General features: G+C 37.5%; 2 protein-coding genes and 1 long non-coding RNA gene across 3 annotated transcripts; 2 read left to right on the top strand and 1 right to left on the bottom strand.

The window, feature by feature from the left end:
- Positions 1-773: 773 nt before the first annotated feature.
- LOC138337927 (uncharacterized) lies at positions 774-2,464 on the top strand. The gene is made up of 5 exons (XM_069288369.1): positions 774-946; positions 1,078-1,117; positions 1,268-1,413; positions 1,963-2,087; positions 2,205-2,464. Exons 1-5 carry the CDS (start codon positions 774-776, stop codon positions 2,462-2,464), a joined length of 744 nt encoding a protein of 247 aa, XP_069144470.1.
- A 33-nt stretch (positions 2,465-2,497) lies between these two features.
- LOC138337928 (uncharacterized) lies at positions 2,498-2,993 on the top strand. Its single transcript, XM_069288370.1, has 2 exons — positions 2,498-2,579; positions 2,653-2,993. Exons 1-2 carry the CDS (start codon positions 2,498-2,500, stop codon positions 2,991-2,993), a joined length of 423 nt encoding a protein of 140 aa, XP_069144471.1.
- Positions 2,994-5,487: 2,494 nt separating this feature from the next.
- LOC138337749 (uncharacterized) lies at positions 5,488-19,227 on the bottom strand. The gene is made up of 3 exons (XR_011211149.1): positions 19,083-19,227; positions 17,233-17,302; positions 5,488-5,623 (listed from the first exon to the last, which is right to left on the bottom strand). It is a non-coding gene; the product is annotated as an uncharacterized lncRNA (long non-coding RNA).
- Positions 19,228-23,096: the final 3,869 nt, after the last annotated feature.

The raw sequence follows: 23,096 nt of genomic DNA on the forward strand, positions 1-23,096 counted from the left end.
TTGTTTAGCTTTCTTGGCACATCTCTTGTCTTCGATTGAGTCGTTTTCAACAGTCTGTGAGTTTCAGGATATGTTTCCTGCAGACCTTCCTGGTATGCCACTGGATAGGGATATTGATTTTTGTATTGATCTAGAACCATCTACTCGCCCATTTCCATTCCCCCTTATAGAATGGCTCCAGCTGAGTTAAGGGAGTTAAAGACCCAACTTCAGGAGTTGTTAGGTAAAGGTTATATTAGACCGAGTGCATTCCCTTGGGGTGCTCCTGTTTTATTTGTGAAGAAGAAAGATGGAAATTTTCGGATGTGCATAGACTACAAGCAGCTCAACAAGTAACTATTAAGAACATGTATCCCATTATTCGCATTGATGATATGTTCGATCAGTTACAAGGTGCTTGTATCTTCTCTAAAATTGATTAGAGATCCGCTTATCATCAATTGAAAATATGAGCAGCAGATGTGTCAAAGACTGCTTTTTGAACCACGTATGGGCATTATGAATTCTTAGTAATGTCTTTTGGGCTTAAGAATGCCCCTGTTGTTTTTATGGGCCTGATGAACGGGATTTTTAAGCCATATCTGGACCTCTTTGTTATTGAATTTATTGATGATATACTGATATACTGAAAGAGCAGGAAAGAACATAAGAAGCATTTGAGAACTGTATTGGAGTTGTTAAGGGAGAAAAAGATTTATGCCAAATTCTCCAAGTGTGAGTTTTGGCTCAATTTAGTGTCGTTCTTGGCGCACGTGGTTTCAAAGGATAGAGTGATGGTGGATCCTTCTAAGATTGAAGTAGTGAAGAGTTGGGTAAGACCTACTAATGTTTCAGAGGTAAGGATATTTGTTGGTTTAGCTATCTACTACCATCGATTCGTCAAGGAATTTTCTTCTGTTGCTTCGCAGTTGACAAATTTGACTAAGCAGAATGTTCCATTTGTATGGTGGGATGAATGTGAAGAAAGTTTCCTGAAACTCAAGACCTTGTTGACTATTGCACCAATTCATACCTTGCCAGTGGAAGGTAAGAATTTTATTGTTTATTGTGATGCATCTTATTCTGGATTGGGTACAGTGCTAATGCAGGAGAGGAATGTAATTTCTTATGCTTCGAGGTAATTGAAAGTGCATGAATGTAACTATTCGACCCGTGATTTGGAGTTGGCTGCAGTTGTATTTGCATTAAAGCAATGGAGACATATCTATATGAGGTCAAGTGTGAAGTCTATATAGATCATTGTAGTTTACAATATGTCTTCACTCAGAAAGATTTGAATTTAAGGAAGAGGAAGTGGATGGAACTATTGAAAGACTATGATATTACTATTTTGTGTCACCCTGGAAAAGCTAATGTTGTGGCAGATGCTTTCAATAGAAAAGCAAGGAGCATGGGTAGTTTAGCCACTTACAGGTTTCTAGACGCCCATTGGCTAGAGAAGTTCAAACTCTGGCTAATGACTTTATGAGGCTGGAAGTACTAGACCAAAGGAGGATTTTTGGCCTGTGTAGAGGCAAGAATATCGTTTCTTGACAAGATTAAAGGAAATCAGTTTGCTGATGAGAAGCTGAGCCGAGTTTGAGACATGGTATTGCGAGGATAGGCTAAAGAGGCAGTAATTGATGAACAAGGCATCTTGAGGATTAAGGTAAGGGTATGTGTGCCCCGTGTGGATGATTTGATTCACACTATTCTTACACAGGCTCATAGTTCAAGGTATTCCATACATCCTGGTGCTACCAAGATGTATTGTGATCTAAAGCAACATTTTTGGTGGAGTTGAATGAAGCGTACCCAATGCCCGAGTTGTCACTAGGTAAAATATGACCACCAGAGGCCTGGAGGGACACTTCAGAGAATGCCCATTCTTGAATGGAAGTGGGAGAGAATTGCAATGGATTTCGTAGTTAGTCTTCTAAAGACATTGGGTAAGTATGATTCTATTTGGGTAATTGTTGAAAGGTTAACTAAGTCTCCTCACTTCATTCCGGTCAAGATGATTTACAATGAAGAGAAGTTAGCCAAACTATTTATCTCAGAAATTATTCGATTACATGGAGTTCCACTTTCCATTATATCAGATAGAGGTACACAATTTACTTCTAAGTTTTGGAGGACCCTAGATTTTGAATTAGGTACTAGATTGGATCTTAGTACTGCATTTCACACGCAGATCGATGGGCATTCTGAGCGAACAATTTAAGTGCTGGAGGATATGCTTGGTGCGTACGTGATTGATTTTGGTGGTCATTGGGATAAATTCTTACCTTTAGCAGAGTTTTCGTACAACATTAGCTATAACTCAAGTATTGATATGGCCCCATTTGAGGCATTGTACGGGAGGAGATGCAGGTCTCCCAATTGTTGGTTTGATGCATTTGAGGTTAGACCTTGGGGTACTGATCTTCTAGGGGAATCATTAGAGAAAGTGAAATTTATTCAAGAAAAGCTTTTACCAGCTTAGAGTAGGAAGAAGAAATATGCAGATCGAAAGATTATGGACTTTGATTTTATGGAGGGTGAACTAGTCTTGTTGGAGGTTTCACCTATGAAGGGTGTAATGCAGTTCGGTAAGCAAGGTAAGCTTAGTACGAGGTATCGGTCCATTTGAAGTTCTGAAGCGCGTAAGCGAGGTGGCCTATGAATTTGCAGTGCCTCCAGGGTTGTCAGGAGTTCATCCGGTATTTAATGTGTCTATGCTGAAAAATTACCATGCTGATGAAAATAATATTATTCGTTGGGATTCAGTTCTTCTTGATAAGAATCTGTCTTATGAGGAGGACCCTATTGCTATTCTAGATAGGGGGGGTCTGCAAATTGAGATCAAAAGAGATTGTTTCTATCAAAGTTCAGTGGAAGAGTCGGCCAGTAGAAGAGTCCATTTCGAGAGTGAGGCTAATATGAATGAAAGATATCCAAATCTTTTTACCGATTCAGGTACTCTTTCTCCCCCTCACCTTTCTTTTGATCATTCGAGGACGAACGATGGGTAAATTGGTATCTATTGTAATGACCATTTTTGGTCGTTTTGAGCACTAGAACTTTTTATGTTAGAAAATACTTCCCGATAGATTTAAATGGGTGTTTTGAACTATTCATGATCATAATTATGAAATTAGTTGTGTAATTTTAATAATTTATTTTGTTGGTGGTTAAAGAGGTTGATAGTGAAATAAATAGTGGGTCACTTTCACCACTATTATAATTAGTTATATAATAATATGGAGGAAATATTCTAAAAAGGGGAAATAAGGGTTTAGTGGTTAAAACCTTACCTGCAATAGTCAAGAAGCAATTATCTCATCAGGTAATCAAAATTTTACTTGGATATTGGGTATATCGCATGGTAGTAAAGGAATATTGGAGGGAGGCATCAAGTGAAATTGTCCTTCAATCTTTCTAGTACTAATAATTGTAATAATTTCTATTTGTTTGAATGGTTATAGTCGTTAGGTATTAACTGCTAGTTGAAAATTTTTATGTATAAGAAAGTGAGGAAGAATATGGTATTAATTATGAAGTGTATTATATATATTATATTATGTATACGTGAGCAGTTTTCCTCCACATTGGAATTGATATTCTTAATTTAGAAGTATCGTCACTAGTAATGGCTCTAACTTTGATCATTCACTATTATTATATTTTTTATTATATCATTATTATGATAGGACATGTTGACCTTGTAGATGAATTTAATTTACTGATTGGATGGAATTTTAGGTGAAACTGAGGAAATTAATAATTTAAGATAGTGGTTAAGGATATTAAGAATTGGAATATAAAAGGGTGAGTATATTGTTGAAGTGTTCGCTGCCACTGGTTCCTTCACCAGTGGCTCTAACTTTTAAAAACTGCAATGTTGTTATTATATTATAAACTTTATTTTGATATATTGAGATAGGTAATTAAATATAAGATTATTATATTATATGAATTACATTAAAGTTATGCTAATGTGAGGAAATGAAACTTACCGTTAAGTTTAAACTTTAGGAAATTGATTATAGATTCTGGTAAATTGATGGGTATAGGCTAGACACAGAATAATCGGAGTGTTTAGGTCTTGTTAACTTACACCTTATGTATACATATACTTGATAGATTGGAAGGGTTCGGAGGCAATAAGGAAAGAAAAGGCATTGGAGAAGTAGTTGCTTGACTTCGGTTCTTCGGTGGAGGTAGGTTATGGTTTATTTCTATTTGATAGATAAACTCTAAAATAGCGATTGATATGTATTGAGTGATATTGTAAAATCTCCTATGTACTTGATGGTGTGGTTGTATATTTTGATTGTGTGGTTTGTTTCACGACCCAAATTTGCGAGTCGTGATGGCACCTATATTCCCACCCAATAGGTTAGCCAACCCAACATATTAACAAAACTCAACCAACAAATGGGTAAAAAAAATACATCACCCCAAGAATTTGTGTCTTAAGTACAAAAGTTTCTAAAATCTGATTCAAGTCTGAAACTAAATGTCAAATCTAACATAAGGTATATTCTGTCTGAATACTAATAAATACAATAAATAAAACATAGAGGGAGGTGTGGGCCACAGAACAACCACGCAGCTCACCATAACTCCAAGAACTTCAAGCTCGGACTCAATTTGCTCCTACTCGGAATCGAATCGGCACCACAAAGAGTGCAACAAGTGTAGTATGAGTACGAAACCACCTGTACCCAGTATGTCTCATTGACCGACAACGAAGAAGTAGTGACAGGCGTTTATATAAAAAAAATTCTTAAATTATATATATATATATATATATATTACACTCACTATTTAAGTTTCATCAATAAAGGTAATCAAACATCAAGTACTTTCCAAACAACAAAGAAAACACATAATCATCAAAATGAATGATATGATGAAATGCAATGCAATGTGATACCATGTAATGAATTGTCTCAGAATACCTAGTACTCACTCAATCGTATATACATGATACTCCTTGGAAATACATCGAGAGCTCATGACCCATCGGGGACTCGCGAGGTCCATATACCCACACGAACAATCTCCACGAGTCTATGCGGCCGATCTCAACGCACTATCATAATATCAAACATTTTTCGCACGGACGGTCTCCACGTGCCCAAATTACAATCTTAACATCTCACCATCCCCAACACGAACGATCTCCACGTGCCCAACTTATACTCAATCTCAAGTCAATGCATGTACACAATATTATATCAATAAAGGGGATGATGATGCACATGAATCAGTCAAATATCAACATACTATATAACCACCTCGATTATCACAACTATACGGGTGTAATAAATAAAACACAATCACACATGGATTTCAAGTCAATTATATATAACTTAATGCCCTTTGCTTTGGCATTCTCAAATTACATTCCACATTATATAGTAGTAAAATTCCTTTTTACAACCCCTGTAATTGTACCAATGCCCGTAACACCATTGATACTAGACCCCCATCTTTCGCCCTTACCCCTTTGTCTATTTCATTTTTTTTATCTTTACTTAGGAAAACTTCCTTCAACGAGACTAAAAGTCTTAACATACCTTAAGAGCCGAACCTCGTGCCACGAATCTTCGAGATAGTTCCTTCCCTTTTAGCAAAGTTTGTGAATGCTCACGATCTACCAATCATGCAATATTCGTAGGTGAGCGAGTTTGTGGGCATTCAAATTATTATAAGTATATCATAGACCCTAAAACTCACTCATATCTCGAATCAAACCCCAAATTTTGATATAATTTATATGCCAAAATTTTTCATATTTGTCGAATATCAAGCCAAGAATTTAACCTTAATCACAAATACTCTAGAATTTAATATTAAACCATATAATATATAACCAATAATTAATTACCTATCAAAATAAATTAAAAATAGCATTTTAATATATGAATAAAACATGAACCAAATTCCACCCATTGGCAGAACATTGGAACGTTCCTCCCCCCCCCCCTTTTTTTTTACATTCTGCACATTGCCAATTCAAACATCTTTATCCCAATGCCAATCATTGGCATATGATTGCCCAATGATTGGCATCCACTCTTATCTCCCACCACTCTAATAATTCAAACATAAAAAAAAACTTCCGCTGTTAAATTTCCAAATTAATATTCTATTATTATTAAACAATTTTTTTGAAGAAATCCATCAGTAAACAAGTGCCAATTTCCTAAAATATTTATCAAATTCCAATCATTGACAATCATTGACAATGATTGTCCAATGATTGGCTCAATCTTATTCCTACCATTCTGAAACTAACAAAATATATAATAAATATTTTTTGACAAAATCCCAGAAAACATTAATCATCAGTTATTCAACTATTCGACTTCGATCGATTTTCCCTTTTATTTTTTTTAACAAATACTAACCCAATTGGTAACAATATTATATAATTTAGTAACCCTCACTAACTTACCCATTATTTAATATCACCCATTATCAATATAACACAAAATAATAACACAATCACAAGCATTCCGACAGTATATTACTATATACAGAATTGAAGAGAACGAATATCTCATATCTTTACCTGAATAATGGCTATGATTTTTCTCCCTCTCGCTGACCGCCTGTGGTAAGGTTTCGCCTCCACCACTTTTCATTTTCTTTTTCTTCTAAATAAGAAATTATTAACCGTGAAACTCCACTAACCTATTATCTATATTAATTTTTAATAAAACTTTTATCAACTAAATATTCTTAGTTTCGAATAGTTTAAATATACCCCTTTAAATTTTCAAAAGGAGTAAAACTAGTCCTAGTTATCAAAATGACCTAGCAGGTCGTTACATCACCTACCACTTAAACAAAAGTTCGTCCTCCAACGGAAAAAGAAAAGAGCTAACCTGAACGCTCAAATAGATGAGGATATTTACTCCTCATGTCTGACTCTGTCTCCCATGTAGCCTCCTCTACTGGATGATGCTTCCACTGAACCTTTACCGAAGCAATCTCCTTGGACCTTAGCTTCCGAATTTGCCTATCAGAAATGGTGAACGGATCTTCCTCAAAAGTCAAATTCTGATCAAGTAACACAGAATCCCATTGAATCACATGATCACCACCCTGATGATACTTCTTAAGCATTGGAATATGAAATACAGGATGGACACTTGACAAATCAGGTGGCAAAGCCAACTGATACGCCACCTCACCAATACGCTCAACAATCTCGTAAGGACCAATATACCTTGGGCTCAACTTTCCCTTCTTTCCGAACCTCATCATACCCTTCATGGGTGAAACCTTAAATGAAATCCTCTCTCCAACCATAAACTCTAAATCACGAATCTTTCGATCTGCATAACTCTTTTGGCTACTCTGAGTCATGATAAGTCTATCTTGGATCAACTTTACCTTGTCCAAGGAATTCCACAACAAATTTGTACTACATAGTCTAACCTTAAATGCATCAAACAAGCCAATTGGAGATCGACATCTCCTACCATACATAGCCTCAAATGATGCCATCTCAATGCTCAAGTGATAACTATTATTGTAAGCAAAGTCCGCTAAAGGCAAGAACTGATCCAACTGACCACCAAAGTCAATCACACACGCCCGCAACATGTCCTCAAGAACCTGAATAGTCCGCTCAGACTGACCATCAGTCTGAGGGTGAAAGGCTGTACTAAGATCCACCCGAGTGCCCAATCCTTTCTACATAGACCGCCATAAATGAGATGTGAATTTGATGCCACGATCTGATATAATAGATATAGGACTCCACGCAATCGAACTACCTCCCGAATATAAATCTTGGCTAACCTTTCTGAGTTATAGGTAGTTTGAACGGGTACAAAGTGTGCAGACTTAGTTAGTCGATCCACAATGACCCATATAACATCGAACTTACCCAAGGTGCATGGCAATCCTACCACAAAGTGCATAGCAATACGCTCCCACTTCCACTTAGGAATAGGCATCCTTTGTGCCACACGTCCACGCTTTTGGTGTTCATACTTCACTTGCTGACAATTTAAACAACGGGATACAAAATCTACTATGTCCCTCTTCATACGATGCAACCAATAATGTTGTTTCAAGTCATGATACATCTTAGTAGCCCCCGGATGAATCGAGTACCTCAAACTATGGGCCTCTTCCATGATTAATCTAGTCAAATCACCTGTACGAGGAACACAGATACGACCTTTAATCCTCAAAACTCCCTCACTATCAAGAATTGCAGCCTTGGCTTCTCCTTTTAACACCTTGTCTCTAATCTTACCTAAATCAGCATCATCAAACTGTTGAGCTCGAATCTGTTCCAACAAGGATGATCTAGCCTCCATATAAGCCAACACCTTACGAGGTTCTGAAATATCAAGTCTCACAAAGCTATTGGCCAAGGATTGTACATCCCTAGATAAAGGACGCTCGTCGACCTATAACATGGCTATACTACCCATACTTACCGCCTTTCGACTCAAGGCATCTGCTACAACATTTGTGTTGCCTAGATGATAAAGAATAGTCATGTCGTAGTCCTTGAGCAACTCCAACCATCTCCGTTGTCTCAAATTCAGATCTCTCTGATTGAATATATATTGGAGGCTACGATGATCTGTGAAAACCTCACAATGCACAACATAAAGATAATACCTCCAAATTTTCTATGAAAACACAACAACCGCCAACTCTAAATCATGAATAGGATAATTCTTCTCATGAACCTTCAACTGTCTCGAAGCATAAGCTATCACTTTTCCCTTCTACATTAATACACAAGCAAGACCAATCCAAGAAGCATCACAATATACAACAAAACCCTCTCCCTCCACAGGTAGGGTCAAAATCAGAGCAGTAGTTAATAAAGTCTTGAGCTTTTGGAAACTAACCTCACACTCGTCAGACCACTGAAAAGTCACCTCCTTTAGTGTCAATCTAGTTAATGGAGATTCAATGGATAAGAAACCTTCAACAAATCATCGATAATAACATGCAAGGCCTAAGAAACTCCAAATCTCAGTAACTGAAGCAGGTCTGACCCAATCTCTAACTACCTCAATCTTCTTAGGATCTACCATGATACCCTCCTAGGACAATACATGTCCTAAGAATGCTACCGAACTAAGCTAAAACTCATACTTTGAAAACCATGCATAGAGATTCTTCTCCTTTAAAATCCGAAGAACAATCCTCAAATGATTCTCATGTTCCTCCTTAGTGCGTGAGTATATCAATATCTCATCTACGAAGACAATAACAAAAGGAATATAAATACGGTCTGAACACTCCATTCATTAACTCCATAAAAGTTGTTGGGGCATTAGTCAATCCGAAAGACATCACCAAGAACTCTTAATGGACATAACATGTTCGAAAATCCATCTTAGGGATATCCTCTATCCTAACCTTCAGCTGATGATAGCCAGATCTCAAGTCAATTTTGGAGAAAACTGAAGCACCCTGCAACTGATCAAATAAATCATCAATATGAGGTATCAGATACTTATTTCTGATGGTTACCTTGTTCAACTGCCGATAGTCAATGCACATACGCATAGATCCATCTTTATTCTTCACAAATAATATTGGAGCACCCTAAGGAGATACACTTGGTCGAATAAAACATTTGCTCAACAAATCCTGCAACTTCTCTTTCAACTCTTTCAATTCAGCAGGTGAGATACAATAAGGAGGAATGGAAATAGGCCGAGTGACTGGATCCACATCAATACAAATATCAATATCACGATCTGGTGGAAGACCTGACAAATTGGTTGGAAATACTTCTGAAAATTCACTCACTACTGGAATAGACTCAAGCATAGGAGTCTCAATACTAGTATCTCAAATGTGGGCCTAGTAAGCTAAACATCCTCTCTGTACCAACTGACGAGCCTTAAGGAATGATATCACACCCTTAGAAGGATGACTAAGAGAACCTCTCCATTCTACTATAGGAATTCCAGGCATAGGTAGAGTTATAGTCTTGGCATTGCATTTTAAGATTGCGTGGTAAGAGGATAACAAATCCATACCAAGAATTACATCGTAATCTATCATATCTAAGACCTTTAACGCTGCATGAGTGTGAAACCGCATCAAGGTAACAATACATAATCGATACACCCGATCTACAACTACAGAATCCCCAACAGGAGTAGAAACATGTATCGGCAAATCAAGAGACACACATAATATATCCTGCCTAGGAGCAAAATATGTGGAAACATAAGAATAAGTAGAGCCTGGATCAAATAATACAGTAGCAGGTCGATCACAAACCGGCATAATACCTGTGATAACAGCATCTGAAGCCTCAACCTCTGGCCTACCGAAAAAAGCATAACAGTGAAAACGACCTCCATCAGATTGTGAACTTCCACGACCACCACCTCGACCAGAAGGAGAACCACCTTTACCTGAATGAGAACCACCTCAACCATTCTGTGCACCACCTCTAGGTGGAGGTTGTGCAGCCCTGGAAGTCGAAGCCTGAGGACCCTGAGGTAAGCCACCACGTCTGGTCCTAGGGCAGTCTCTCACAAAGTGTCCCATATCACCACACTCAGGAGAGGAACCTGAATGACCAGAATGCACTCCACGAACTACAGGTCTAGAAGATAAACTCTGCGAAGTATGCACCGAGCTCGAATAGTTATGCCCAGCGTAACCAGCCTCAGTTGGTGGTATAGCATCCTGAATGGGTCTGTTGGGCTGAGGGTGAAAACCTCTTCCAATGTAACCCCGACTCCTAGGCGGAGCACCACCATAATCACCTGAATAACGAGTCCTCTTGCCCTCTTGTTGCTCAAATCCCTCACGCCAAATCATCTCCAACTCCTTAGCAGCATCTACCACTTTTTGGAATGGATCACCAGAAGCAGCAACCTGACAAACTCCTAGGCGGATCGGAATAATCAGCCCTTTAACAAACCTTCTCACTCTCTCAGTCTCTGTGGGAATTATCATCGAAGCATGCGTAGCCAAGGCATGAAATTTACCCTCATACTCTGCAACTGACATACAATTTTCCTGCAAACCCTCAAACTCGGCCCTCTTGCGCTCCCTCTCACTGTGTGGAACAAATTTGGATAGAAATACCTGAGTAAACTAAGTCCAGGATAGTGGATGGGATCCAGCTGGCCTACTAATATAATCCTTCCACCACTACTTAGTAGAGCCACTCATCTGAAACACTGTGTAGTCAACTTTATAAGACTCCACTAATCCAAGATTATGCAACCTCTCATGACAACTAACTATAAATTCATATGCATTCTTAGCTAAGTCACCAGAATAAGTAAGAGGATTCATTAGTATGAACCTCCCAAAAATCTTTTGCTCATCAATAGTCATGGAAGGCATGTTCACCATATGTGATGTCATATCTTGAAACTCCATACTATCCAAACGAGGAGCTACATCGACAGCTGGCTGAGTCCTGGGAGTCTGAGAATCAGGAGCAACTATCAGATCTGGAGTTTGTCCTCCAACACGGGTCTGTGAACAATCAGAAGTGACAGGCAAAGCTCCTGCCTGGGCCATCCCCTCTAGGATTCCTAACCTACGAGCCAAGGTATGTATAAGCACTGGGGGACAATAGTACTGGGTGGAGCCTAAGCTCGCCCATCCCCCTCGACACGATCTTGCACATCCCCATGAATAACCTCTGCATTAGGAGGTATAGTCCTATTACGACCCTGAGTAGCTACTGGTACTTCACCATCCACATGTGCTGCAATACGGTCCCTACCCCGACCTCGAGCTCGTCCCCTACCTCTACCTCGGATAGTGTTCCCAGAAGTAGGTGCAGGAATAGGATCCTGACCACCACTTGCCGATGTACGATTCCTCGCCATCAGAGAGAGAATGAGATATCAAGATTAGAATTTCTACAAGGTCAAGTGTGCACGATAATGAATAAAAGAACAGAATATTTCCTAAATGTCCTATAGCCTCTTGAAGAAGGGTATGGACGTCTTCATACCGATCCGCAAGACTCTACTAGACATTGCTCTTGTACTCTTGAGAACGCTAAACCTAGGGCTCTGATACCAAATTTGTCACGAACCAAATTTGCGAGTCATGATGGCACCTATGTTCCCACCCAATAGGTAAGACAACCCAACATATTAACAAACACAACCAATAGGTGTGCCACATGATGAGAATAGGCAATAACCGACATAGACCATGATATCAAGACATGGCATCCAGAGTTCTATGCTACTCCAATGAGGTTGTTCTACTTGCCAATGGTAGAACTTGGACACATCCCATATAGGCCCACGGTTAGGGAATATGAAGGGATTCTTTGTATTCTATTCTCATACTTTAACTATAACTACTTCCTTTACAATACTCACTCGGGTCTAGCTTTCTTTCTCATAAAGTAATTCATACATTAGGTTCACATAAAAGGGTTCCATAACAAGTTCATAACCCAATCACATTTACCCTACCAAGGAAAGGTGCACTAGGGATACCTCATAATGGCAACAAAAAGCTCATTATGACTTTCCTAAGGATTAATATAATGTCGTTCCAGCCAACTAACATTATCTCCATCATTCCTTTACTGTGAAGAATACCATTACGGCTTACAACTTCAACAATTTTAACCTTACCCTTAAGTCAAGGTTTTCACATAAAAGACTTTCATAACATCATATAAGGTCACATGTCATCCATAAATTCAAGACTAAGAGTTCTAGAACCCTAAATCAAGACCTCACATATTCATAAACATATATACATCAAGCAAGAGATACAAGTCAACCAAGATAAGGCATTACATACTTCACTCTTAACTCATAATGCAAGTCTTTCTAGAAGCACCTAGAAATAACCCTAACAACTTCAAGTCATCTTATATACTATCATAACATCATCAATGTAATAAACATATACTCATATAGCCAAGTAAGAATAAGACTTAACCCTAACGCTATACTCATAATGTCAAGTCATAGTCTAACATGATCACTAGGACACGAAGAATACATAAATGAATACATATAGAACTTCACATGTAGATAGATATTGTCATGCTTCACATAATCAAACTACACAAAATGTCATAATATATCAAGTAGTTGCAAACAAGGACAAGATCATCATATTGTATAAAGTAATGCCAATAATGCCACATCAATCGCAAGTCAAACTCATAACACAGCCACCATCAGTGGACAATACCAATCACAATAGAATTCAAGTATAAACAACATCAAAAATAAGTGAAATAGGGAAGCATACCACCACATCATCCTCAACACTTCAATTCAAAGTCAACTTACTCAATTTGGTAACACAAGACCCTTACCCAAGGCCATAACCAACAATTCAATATGAAAGCTACAATAATCAATGAACTAGGTCAATTTAATGTAACTTCACAAATCTAACACAACATATACATCAATATCAAGTAACCCAAAAATTAGTCAAAATCTAGAGATCATCCAATTCATGGTTTTCATAGGTAATTTAGATTTAAATCATCAATACAATATCAATTCGATCATAATTCAATTTTAAGAAATCATTTATGTAAGAACCCACAGTAGAATCATGAAATTAGTCAATTCAACTTTACAAAACATCTTGAGAGTTGGGCTCCTTGATGAAACAAGTTTCAAGGATCAAAAGAATACCCCAAGGATGATAGTTCTTCACTTTAATGAAGAATTTCCACTGAAAATATCAGCTCCAACTTGTTCGTTTATTTTCACTACAATGGAGACTTTAAGAGAATTCTAAGGGATTTTGGTGTTTTGATTTGGATCAATGAAATATTTTAAATGTTAAACACTTATATACTTGTTAAAATACCCAATATACCCTTAATAAACCGCCAATATATCCATTTGAAGTGGGGCTAATTTACAATACACCATTTGACTTGGCAGCAGACCTGCGCGCAGAGACAACTCTCACTGATGACCTCATTGAGGGGGCCCACTGACGGGACGTGTTGGCAACCGTCGATGGGTCCTGATACTTTTCAAGGCTCCCTCACTTCCCTAATTCTAAGTAACTACACACGAAACCCATCAACGGGGCGTCGATAGGCCCAATCCATCGATTGCTCCGGTTTGGGGCCTGTCTAGGACAGCCTTGCCACCAAGTTGGGTCCTTCGTCAAGGACCCTTGGATGGTCCTTCAGGATATTTTCTCGGATGTATAGAGTATTTTCTTCCTTATATGATTCCGAACTTTGTCCTAAGAGTTGATTCGTTCAAAGACAGGAAAGAAAGTTTCGAAAGTAGAGACATAAACTGGGACATGATTACTACTGGCTTGAAAGCGGCGTGACTCACTATGATTTGAATCCGACTTCGTTGTGACCCTCTTTTCCAACACAAATACAATCGTATATGATTTTAAAACCTCCCACATAAATTTCATCAAAAACGAACACGTAAAACTCAACGAAACGTGCGTAGACACACAAGGTCATTTCAAGGCATATTTTTCGAACGTCATGGACATTTGACCTTTTTAACTTATCAAAACTCAAAAAGCTACTTATACATGCTATAATAACTCAATTAATGACCTTAAAACAACTTGAAACACAATAAACACAGAGAGAATCACATATGAGGCACATAGGTGACTTATTCGTCGAACGTCTTAGTCGTCCCTTGACGTTTGACTTCCAACACACCTAATACTTTATATACTGCCTTTATACAATATATAAGACATATTTAGGACCTGAGACCATTAAGACCAATGTGTTAGTCTCTAGTTAACCTAGGTTATTTTCAGGGTCTTACAATCTCCCCCACTTGGACAACATTCGCCCTCAAATGATACTTGCCACTCTTTGAACACTTTCAAGATTAGAGACTCAACTAATAGTACATAACAAAACCATACCACACATAAACAAGAATAAAACATCAACTTAACATATCCAAGAGATTCACAACACAACAAGGAACTAGAAAACAATTCTATGACACATTATGCTACAAAACTCACATGCTTCGTTCCAAATAATAAAAACTCATTTTATATTCAATATCTTACTTATATATATCAGTTATAACCACATTATAACAATTTTAGACCAAATAATCAAATAGTCATTTTTCTCAAAATATTTAAAATTGTTTCCATATGGTACAATGATTATATGCAATTTCAAAAATCCAAATTTTAGGCAATTCATGATAGAAACATGGTAATGCACAAGATAACATCATATAAACACATCTTAATACCTAATCAACGCTTCATAAGACACACAATGTAAGAATCTAATGAAACTCAATTTAAACCAAACTCCTAAAAACCATGCACAAGCAACAATTTCTAGGACTTGTATCCCATCTACAAACCATACTCCCCCACTTAGAAGGATCTCATATCAAAACAAAAGAGAAAGAACTTACCAACATCATCATCACTCTCCTTCTCATCCGGCTTCTCGAATATAGAAAGGAGTGTATAAAAATGCCTCTTTATTGAAGCATCATCCTTTGGAACACTAGGAGCAACTTGTTTACCCTTTCTTCCTCTGGAAGCAATCATAGGACAATCTCTCACCTTGTGCCCATCATTACCAAAACTAAATCAACTCTCGGTACCAAAAAGTCACTCACCATAATGTTTCTTACCAAAATTTTCGTAAGTAGGCTTGCCATTCTTGGAACCACCTCCTTTCTCAACCTTGAACTTAGCACTCCTAAATTCTCCTTAGAGATCGAACCTTCTTCTTAAACCTAGTTTGCTCTTTATCATTAGCAACACTCCTTTTCAAATTTCTAGTCATCCTCCTATGTTTAGACTCTTCAATAGATTGTGCATACACCATAAGTCTAGCTAGGGTCATGTCATCATGCAACATAGCGGTAGGACATTCTCCCACCACTAAGTCGCCTACCCCCGTCATAAAATGACTCATTTTAGCTCTTGGATTTGACACAAGATAAGGGGGATACCTAGACAATGTTGAGATTTTCAGAGAGTACTCCTCAACACTCATAGTGCCTTGTTTGAGATTGATAAACTCCTGCACCTTAACTTCTCTCCTCTCTAGGGAAAAGTAATTACCAAGAAAAGATTCCTTAAAAGTCTTTTCATTCAGTAGGACCCACCTCCTTTATCCTATTATCCTTTGATTGAGTGTACCAAATTTGAGAAACATCCCTCAAGTGGTACGAAACAAACTTCACCTTCTCTCTTTATGTAACCCCCATAGCACTCAACACCTTGTACACTGAATAAAGAAACTCTTGGGGATCCTCATTTACCTTACAACCAATAAGGATAGGAGGATTCATCTTCACAAAATCACTCAATCTAGAGGTCATAGTGCTCTACACAACCCTAGGCATCATATTCAAATTAGCTTGCATATTCACGTCTCAGGCTATAACAATAAAAGCCTCTCTAATCTCCCTATTAGACATCTCTGGAACCTCAATACCTCCTTCCACATTAGGAACATGATCACCTTGCGGAGGCACTTGAGCACCTTGGGCTCCTTCCTAACTTTTAGGAACATGGTTAATTTGCTCAACTTGAGGAGGAATCTCCTCATTCACCCTCTCGTCTTCCAACCTTCTAGAGGCCATCCTTATAGTATTCATCTCCTAGAAAACACAAGGTAACACATTAAGAAGGATACACATAACATTTACTCTACCACACAACACAGGAGTAGAAAAGAAGGGAAACTCTACCGTCCTATAGCCTCTCGCCAATAGATGTATCGCAACTCACACCGATGGTCAAGACTCTACTAGACGTGACTTGATGAGACTTTTTGATTCCTAATACTACTTTCACCAACCTGGCTCTTGTATGAAGCTTGTAATATCCCAAGACCACACCCTAGAATTTAGGGTACAATGTAGGATTGTAACCGGCGTACTCGACCTCTCGGAGGTCTTATTCATGCCTTTTCATATCATTCATCGCATAAACATAGTGAAAAGTACTACGAAATTAAAACTTTTCAAAAAAGATTATATAGTCTTCAAAATCATGTCACGACAAAAAAATAACGAGTCATGATGGCAACTATGTTCCAACAAAAAGGTAGGACAACTAACATATTCAAAAAAACTTAACTAATTAATGAGTGAAAAAAATAATTAGATAAATCTCCAACACAAAGTTCCTTATAAGTACGAAGGCGAAAAACTGAAAATAAAATGTACTATCCAAGATATTCTGTCTGAATACTGAATAACAGAATAAGCAAAAGATAGAGGGAGGTGTGGGCCACGGAAAAACCAAACAGCTTACCACAACTCCAATACACTCCAAACTCAAACTCAAACTTCTCCTCGAGATGTGCTCCTACTCGGAATCGAATCTGCACCACAAAGAGTGCAACAAGTGTAGTATGAGTTGAAACCACGTGTACCTTGTATGTCCCATTGAACAACAACGAAGAAGTGGTGACGGAAATTTATTTAAAAAAATAAATTCTCAAATTATAAAAGTGTATATATTACACTGACTATTCATATTTCATCAATAAAGGTAATCAAACATCAAGTACTTTCCAACCACCAAAAAGAACACATAATCATCAAGAAAGAATGATGTGATGAAATGCAATACAATATGATACCATGAAATGATATGTCTTATAATATCCAGTACTCTCTCAACCGTATATACATGATACTCCTCGAATATACATCGAGAGTTCATGACCCATGAGGGACTCGCGAGGTCCATATACCGACATAGACTATCTCCACGTGTCTATGCGGACGATCTCAACGAATATCATTATATCAAACTATTTCCCCACGGACAGTCTCCACATGCCCAAATTACAATCTTAACATCTCATATTCCCCAGCATGGACGATGTCCACTTGCCCAACTTGTACTAAATTTCATGTCAATGCATGTACACAATATTATTTCATATAAGGGGATGATTATTCATCTCAATCAATCAATATAACTTTAATACATAACAACCTCAATTATCCCAACTATACAGGTGAAGTAAAGAAAACACAATCACACAAGGATTTCAAGTCAATAACATATTAGCTAATGCCCATATACTTTGGCATTCTCAATTTAAAAATCATATTCTATAGTAGTAACTTTCCCTTTTATAACACTTGTACTCGTACCAATGCCCGTCACACCATTGATATGTGACCCCCATCTTTCACCCTTACTCCTTTGTATAATTTTTTTTTCTTAATTAAGAAAACATCCTTCAACAAGTCTAAAAAGTCTAAAGATACCTCAAGTGCCAAACTTGTGCCACAAATCCTCAAGATAGTTCCTTCCCTTTTCGCAAAGTTTTGAAACACTCATAATCTACCATGATTCAATATTCGTATGTAAGTTAGTTTGTAGATATTCAAATTTATTGTCAGTACATCATAAACCTCAAAAATCACCCATATCTCTAATCAAATCTTGAATCTTGATATAATTTATATGCAAAAATTATTAAAATTGTCGAATTTCAAGTTCAGAAATGAATCTTAATCTCTCAAAATTTATTGTAATTCAATATTAGATAATATATTATGCGCCTAATAGTTAATTTCCTATCTTAATATATCGAAAACTAGTAGCTTAGTTTGATAAATAAATAAATTAACAACCCACTCACAATTCTACGGATACAGAGAGCAACTGCAACTTCCCTTTCTTTTTAATTCATTTTTGAAATGCCTGTAAGTTAAAGTATACCTATCAAATGCCAATCATTGGCATGATTGCCCAATGATTGGCTAAATCATTCTAAAACCCAAAATAAAAAATGAAGTTGCAGACCAAAATCCCAGAACCTCATTAATTTCTCCTATTGGCTCTATTCCAAATGAAGATTCCAAATCACGAAGGAACAAAATCACATAAATTCCTCCTACCGTCTCTATTCCAATTTAATAAATATTTTATACCGTTTCTAGTGATAACGAATTACTGTAGCCTTAAAGTTTTTTATATATCAAACGATGATTTCTAAATTGGAGATATCATTTTTTATACCGAAGAACAAACATCAATTACATTCACACCTTATAAAGAAATCTATAGTTTTTTTATCCCATAATCTATCCACAAAAAATAATAATACAGAAAGATCTTCCAACAAATAAAACTATAATTACCTGAACGAGTTTGGCTAGTCTTTATTGTAACACTCGTCTTCAAATCACAAATTCTTTTTTTTATTGATCTTATTTTGTTTTCCCCTCAATGTTATAATACGAACAATACTACTCCTGTTCTTTTTTATTATTTTACCCTAACTACATGGATTATAAGAGAGTAGTGGGTATAACCCACTTCTGATAATTCCCCTTTTATTAAAATTAATATATAATTTATTTATACTCCGATTAATAATCAATTTTTTCTTAAGCAAAGATAAACTTTTACGAGAAAAGTCAAAATAGTCCTAGTTTTTAAAATGATCTAGCGGATCGTTACATCACCTATCACATAAATTAATGATCGTCCTTGAACGGAAAAATATTAAGATCTAACCTGAACAATCAAAAATCTGAGGATATTTAGTCCTCATTTATGACTCGGTCTCCCATGTAGCCTCCTCCACTAGACGATGCTTTTATTGAACCTTCACTTAAGCAATCTCTTTTGCTCAAATTTCGAATTTGGCTATCCAAAATTGTAACCGGCTCCTCCTTAAAAGATAAATTCTTATCAAGTAACATTGAATCCCACTGAATGACATAAGCACCACCCATGATGATACTTCTTCAGCATCGAAATATGAAATACCGAATGCACACCTAACAAACCAGGTGGCAAAGCAAACTGATACGCTACCTCACGATACGCTCCACAATCTCGAAAGGACCAATATACATTGGGCTCAACTTGCCTTTCCTTCAAAATTTCATCACACCCTTCATGGGTGAAACCTTCAATAGAACCCTCTCTCCAATCATAAACTCCAAATCACGAACCTTTCTATCTGCTTAACTCTTTTTCCTGCTCTGAGCCATGAAATGTCTATATTGGATCAACTTGACCTTGTCCATGGACTTCCTCGACAAATCTGTACCCCACGGTCTTACCTGAATTGCGTTAAACAAACAAATTGGAGATTGATATCTCCTACCATACAAAGCCTCAAATAGTGCCATGTCAAAGCTCGAATTATAATTATTATTGTAAGTAAACTCCGCTAATGGAAAGAACTGATCCCAGTGACCACCAAAGTCAATCACACACGCCCGCAACATGTCCTCAATAACTTTGGTAGTCTGTTCAGACTGACCATCAGTCAGAGGGTGAAAAGTTGTACTGAGATCCACAAGAATGCCCAACTCCTTCTATATAGACCGCTAGAAATGAGATGTAAATTGGGTGCCACGATCTAAAATAATAGATATAGGAACCCCGTGCAAATGAACTATATCCGAATATAGATCTTGGCTAACTTCTATGAGTTATAGGTAGTTTGAACTGGTACAAAGTGTGGAGACTTAGTTAGTCAATCCACAATGACTCATATCACATCGAACTTAGCCAAAGTGTGTGGCAATCCTACCATAAAGTTCATAGAAATACGCTCCATCTTCGACTCAGGTATAGTCATCCTTTGTGTCACACCTACATGCTTTTGGTGTTCATGTTTCACATGCTGACAATTCAAACAACGGAATACCATATCTACTATGTCCCTCTTCATATGAGACCACTAATAATGTTGCTTCAAATCACGATACATCTTAGTATCCCCCAGATGAATAGAGTACCTCGAGCTATGGGACTCATCCATGATTAATCTAGTCAAATTACCTTTCATCTTCAAAACTCCCTCACTATCAATAATTGAAACCTTGGCTTCTCCTTTTAACAGCTTGTCCCTAATCTTACATAAGTCACCATCATCAAACTGTTGAGCTCGAATCTGCTCTAACAAGGATGACCTAGCCTCCATATAAGCCAACACCTTATAATATTCGGTAATATCAAGTCTCACAAAGCTATTCGCAGAGGATTTGAAATCCCTAGCTGAAGGACGTTCGCCAACTTGTAACATGGCTAAACTACTCAGACTTACCGCCTTTTGACTCATTGCATATGCTACAACATTTGCCCTGCCTTGATTATAAAGAATAGTCATGTCGTAGTCGTTGAGCAATTCCAAGGATCTCCGCTGCCTCAAATTGAGATCCCTTGATTATAAAGAATATATATTGGACACTACGATGAGCCGTGAACACCTCATAATGCACACCATAAAAGTAATGCCTCCAAATCATCAATTCAAACACAACAACTACCAACTCTAATTCATGAATAGGGTAGTTTTTCTCATGAACCTTTAACTTCTTCAAAGCATAAGCTATCACCTTTCCCTTTTGCATCAATACTCAACCAAGACCAATTCGAGAAGTATCACAATATAAAAAAAACCCTCTCCCTCCACGGGTAAGGTCAAAATCAAAGCACTAGTCAATAAAGTCTTGAATTTTGGAAACTAATCTCACACTCGTCATACCACTTAAAAGTCACCTCCTTCTGTGTCAATCTACTTAATGGAGATGCAATGGAAGAGAAACCCTCTACAAATCGTCGATAAGAACCTGCAAGGCCTAAGAAACTCTGAATCTCAGTAACTGAATCAGGTCTGACCCAATCCTGAACTTCCTCAATCTTCTTAGGATCCACCATAATACCCTCCTTGGATACTACATTTCCTAAGAATACTACCGATCTAAGCCAAAATTCACACTTTGAAAATAGTTCATAAAGCTTCTTTTCCTTTGGAATCCCAAGCACAATCCTCAAATGATGATCATGTTCCTTCTTAGTGCGTGAGTATATAAAGATATCATCTATGAAGACAATAACAAAGAAATCCAAATGCTGTCTGAAAATTCCATTCATCAAGTCCGTAAAAGCTGCAGGGACATTAGTCAATCCAAAAGACATCACCAAAAACTCGTAATGGCCATAACATGTTCGAAAGCTGTCTTAGGGATATCCTCCACCCTAACTTTCAATTGATTATAGCCAGACCTCAAATAAATCTTGGAAAAAGCTGAAGCACCCTGCAACTGATCAAAAAAGTCACTCATACGAGGCATCAGGTACTTATTTTAATGGTTACCTTGTTCAACTGTCGATAGTAAATACACATATACATAGATCCATCTTTCTTCTTCACAAATAACATTGGAGCACCACAAAGACATATACTTTGTCTAATAAAATGCTTGCTCAACAAACTTGCAACTGCTCCTTGAACTCCTTCAATTCAGCCGATGCCATACGATAAGGAGGAATGGAAAAGGTTGAGTGTCTGGATCCACATCAATACAAAAATCAATATCACAATCTAGTGGGAGACCTGGAAAATCAGTCGGGAATACCTCTAAAAATTCACTCACCACTGTAATATACTCAAACATAGGAGTCTCAACACTAGTATCTAGAATGTGTGCCAAGCAAGCAGAACATCCTCTCTGTACCCAACTGACAAGCCTTAAGAAATTATATCACACCCTTAGGAGGGTGACTAAGAGAACCTCTCCACTCTACTATAGGAATATTAGGCATATATAAAGTGATTGTCTTGGCATGGCAATTTAATATTACGTGGTAAGAAGATAACCAATCCATACCAAGAATCATATCAAAATCCCTATAACAATGTAACAATACATAATCGATACACTCGATCTACAATTACAAAATCTCCAACAGGAGTAGAAACATGTATCGACAAATCAAGAGACTCACATAATATATCCAGACTAGGAGCAAAATATGTGGACACATAAGAATAATAGAGCGTGGATCAAATAATATAGTAGCTGATCGATGACAAACTTGAATACTACCTGTGATAACAGCATCTGAAGCCTCAGCCTCTGGCCTACCCGGAAAAGCATAACAGTGAGAACGACCTTACTCAATTTTGAACCTCCACGACCACCACCTCAACTAGAATAAGAACCACCTTTACCTGAGTAAGAACTAACTCTACCACTCTGTGCACCACCCCTAGCTGGAGGTTGTGTAGCCCTAAAAGTCGAAGCCTGAGAAACTTGATGTAAGTCACCATGTCTGGTCCTAGGGAAGTCTATTATATAATATCACCACACTCAAAACAACCCCTACGAGATGTAAGGTGATGAGAGGAA

This window comes from Solanum lycopersicum, chromosome 8 (assembly GCF_036512215.1).
Source record: "Solanum lycopersicum chromosome 8, SLM_r2.1".
Lineage (NCBI taxonomy): Eukaryota > Viridiplantae > Streptophyta > Magnoliopsida > Solanales > Solanaceae > Solanum > Solanum lycopersicum.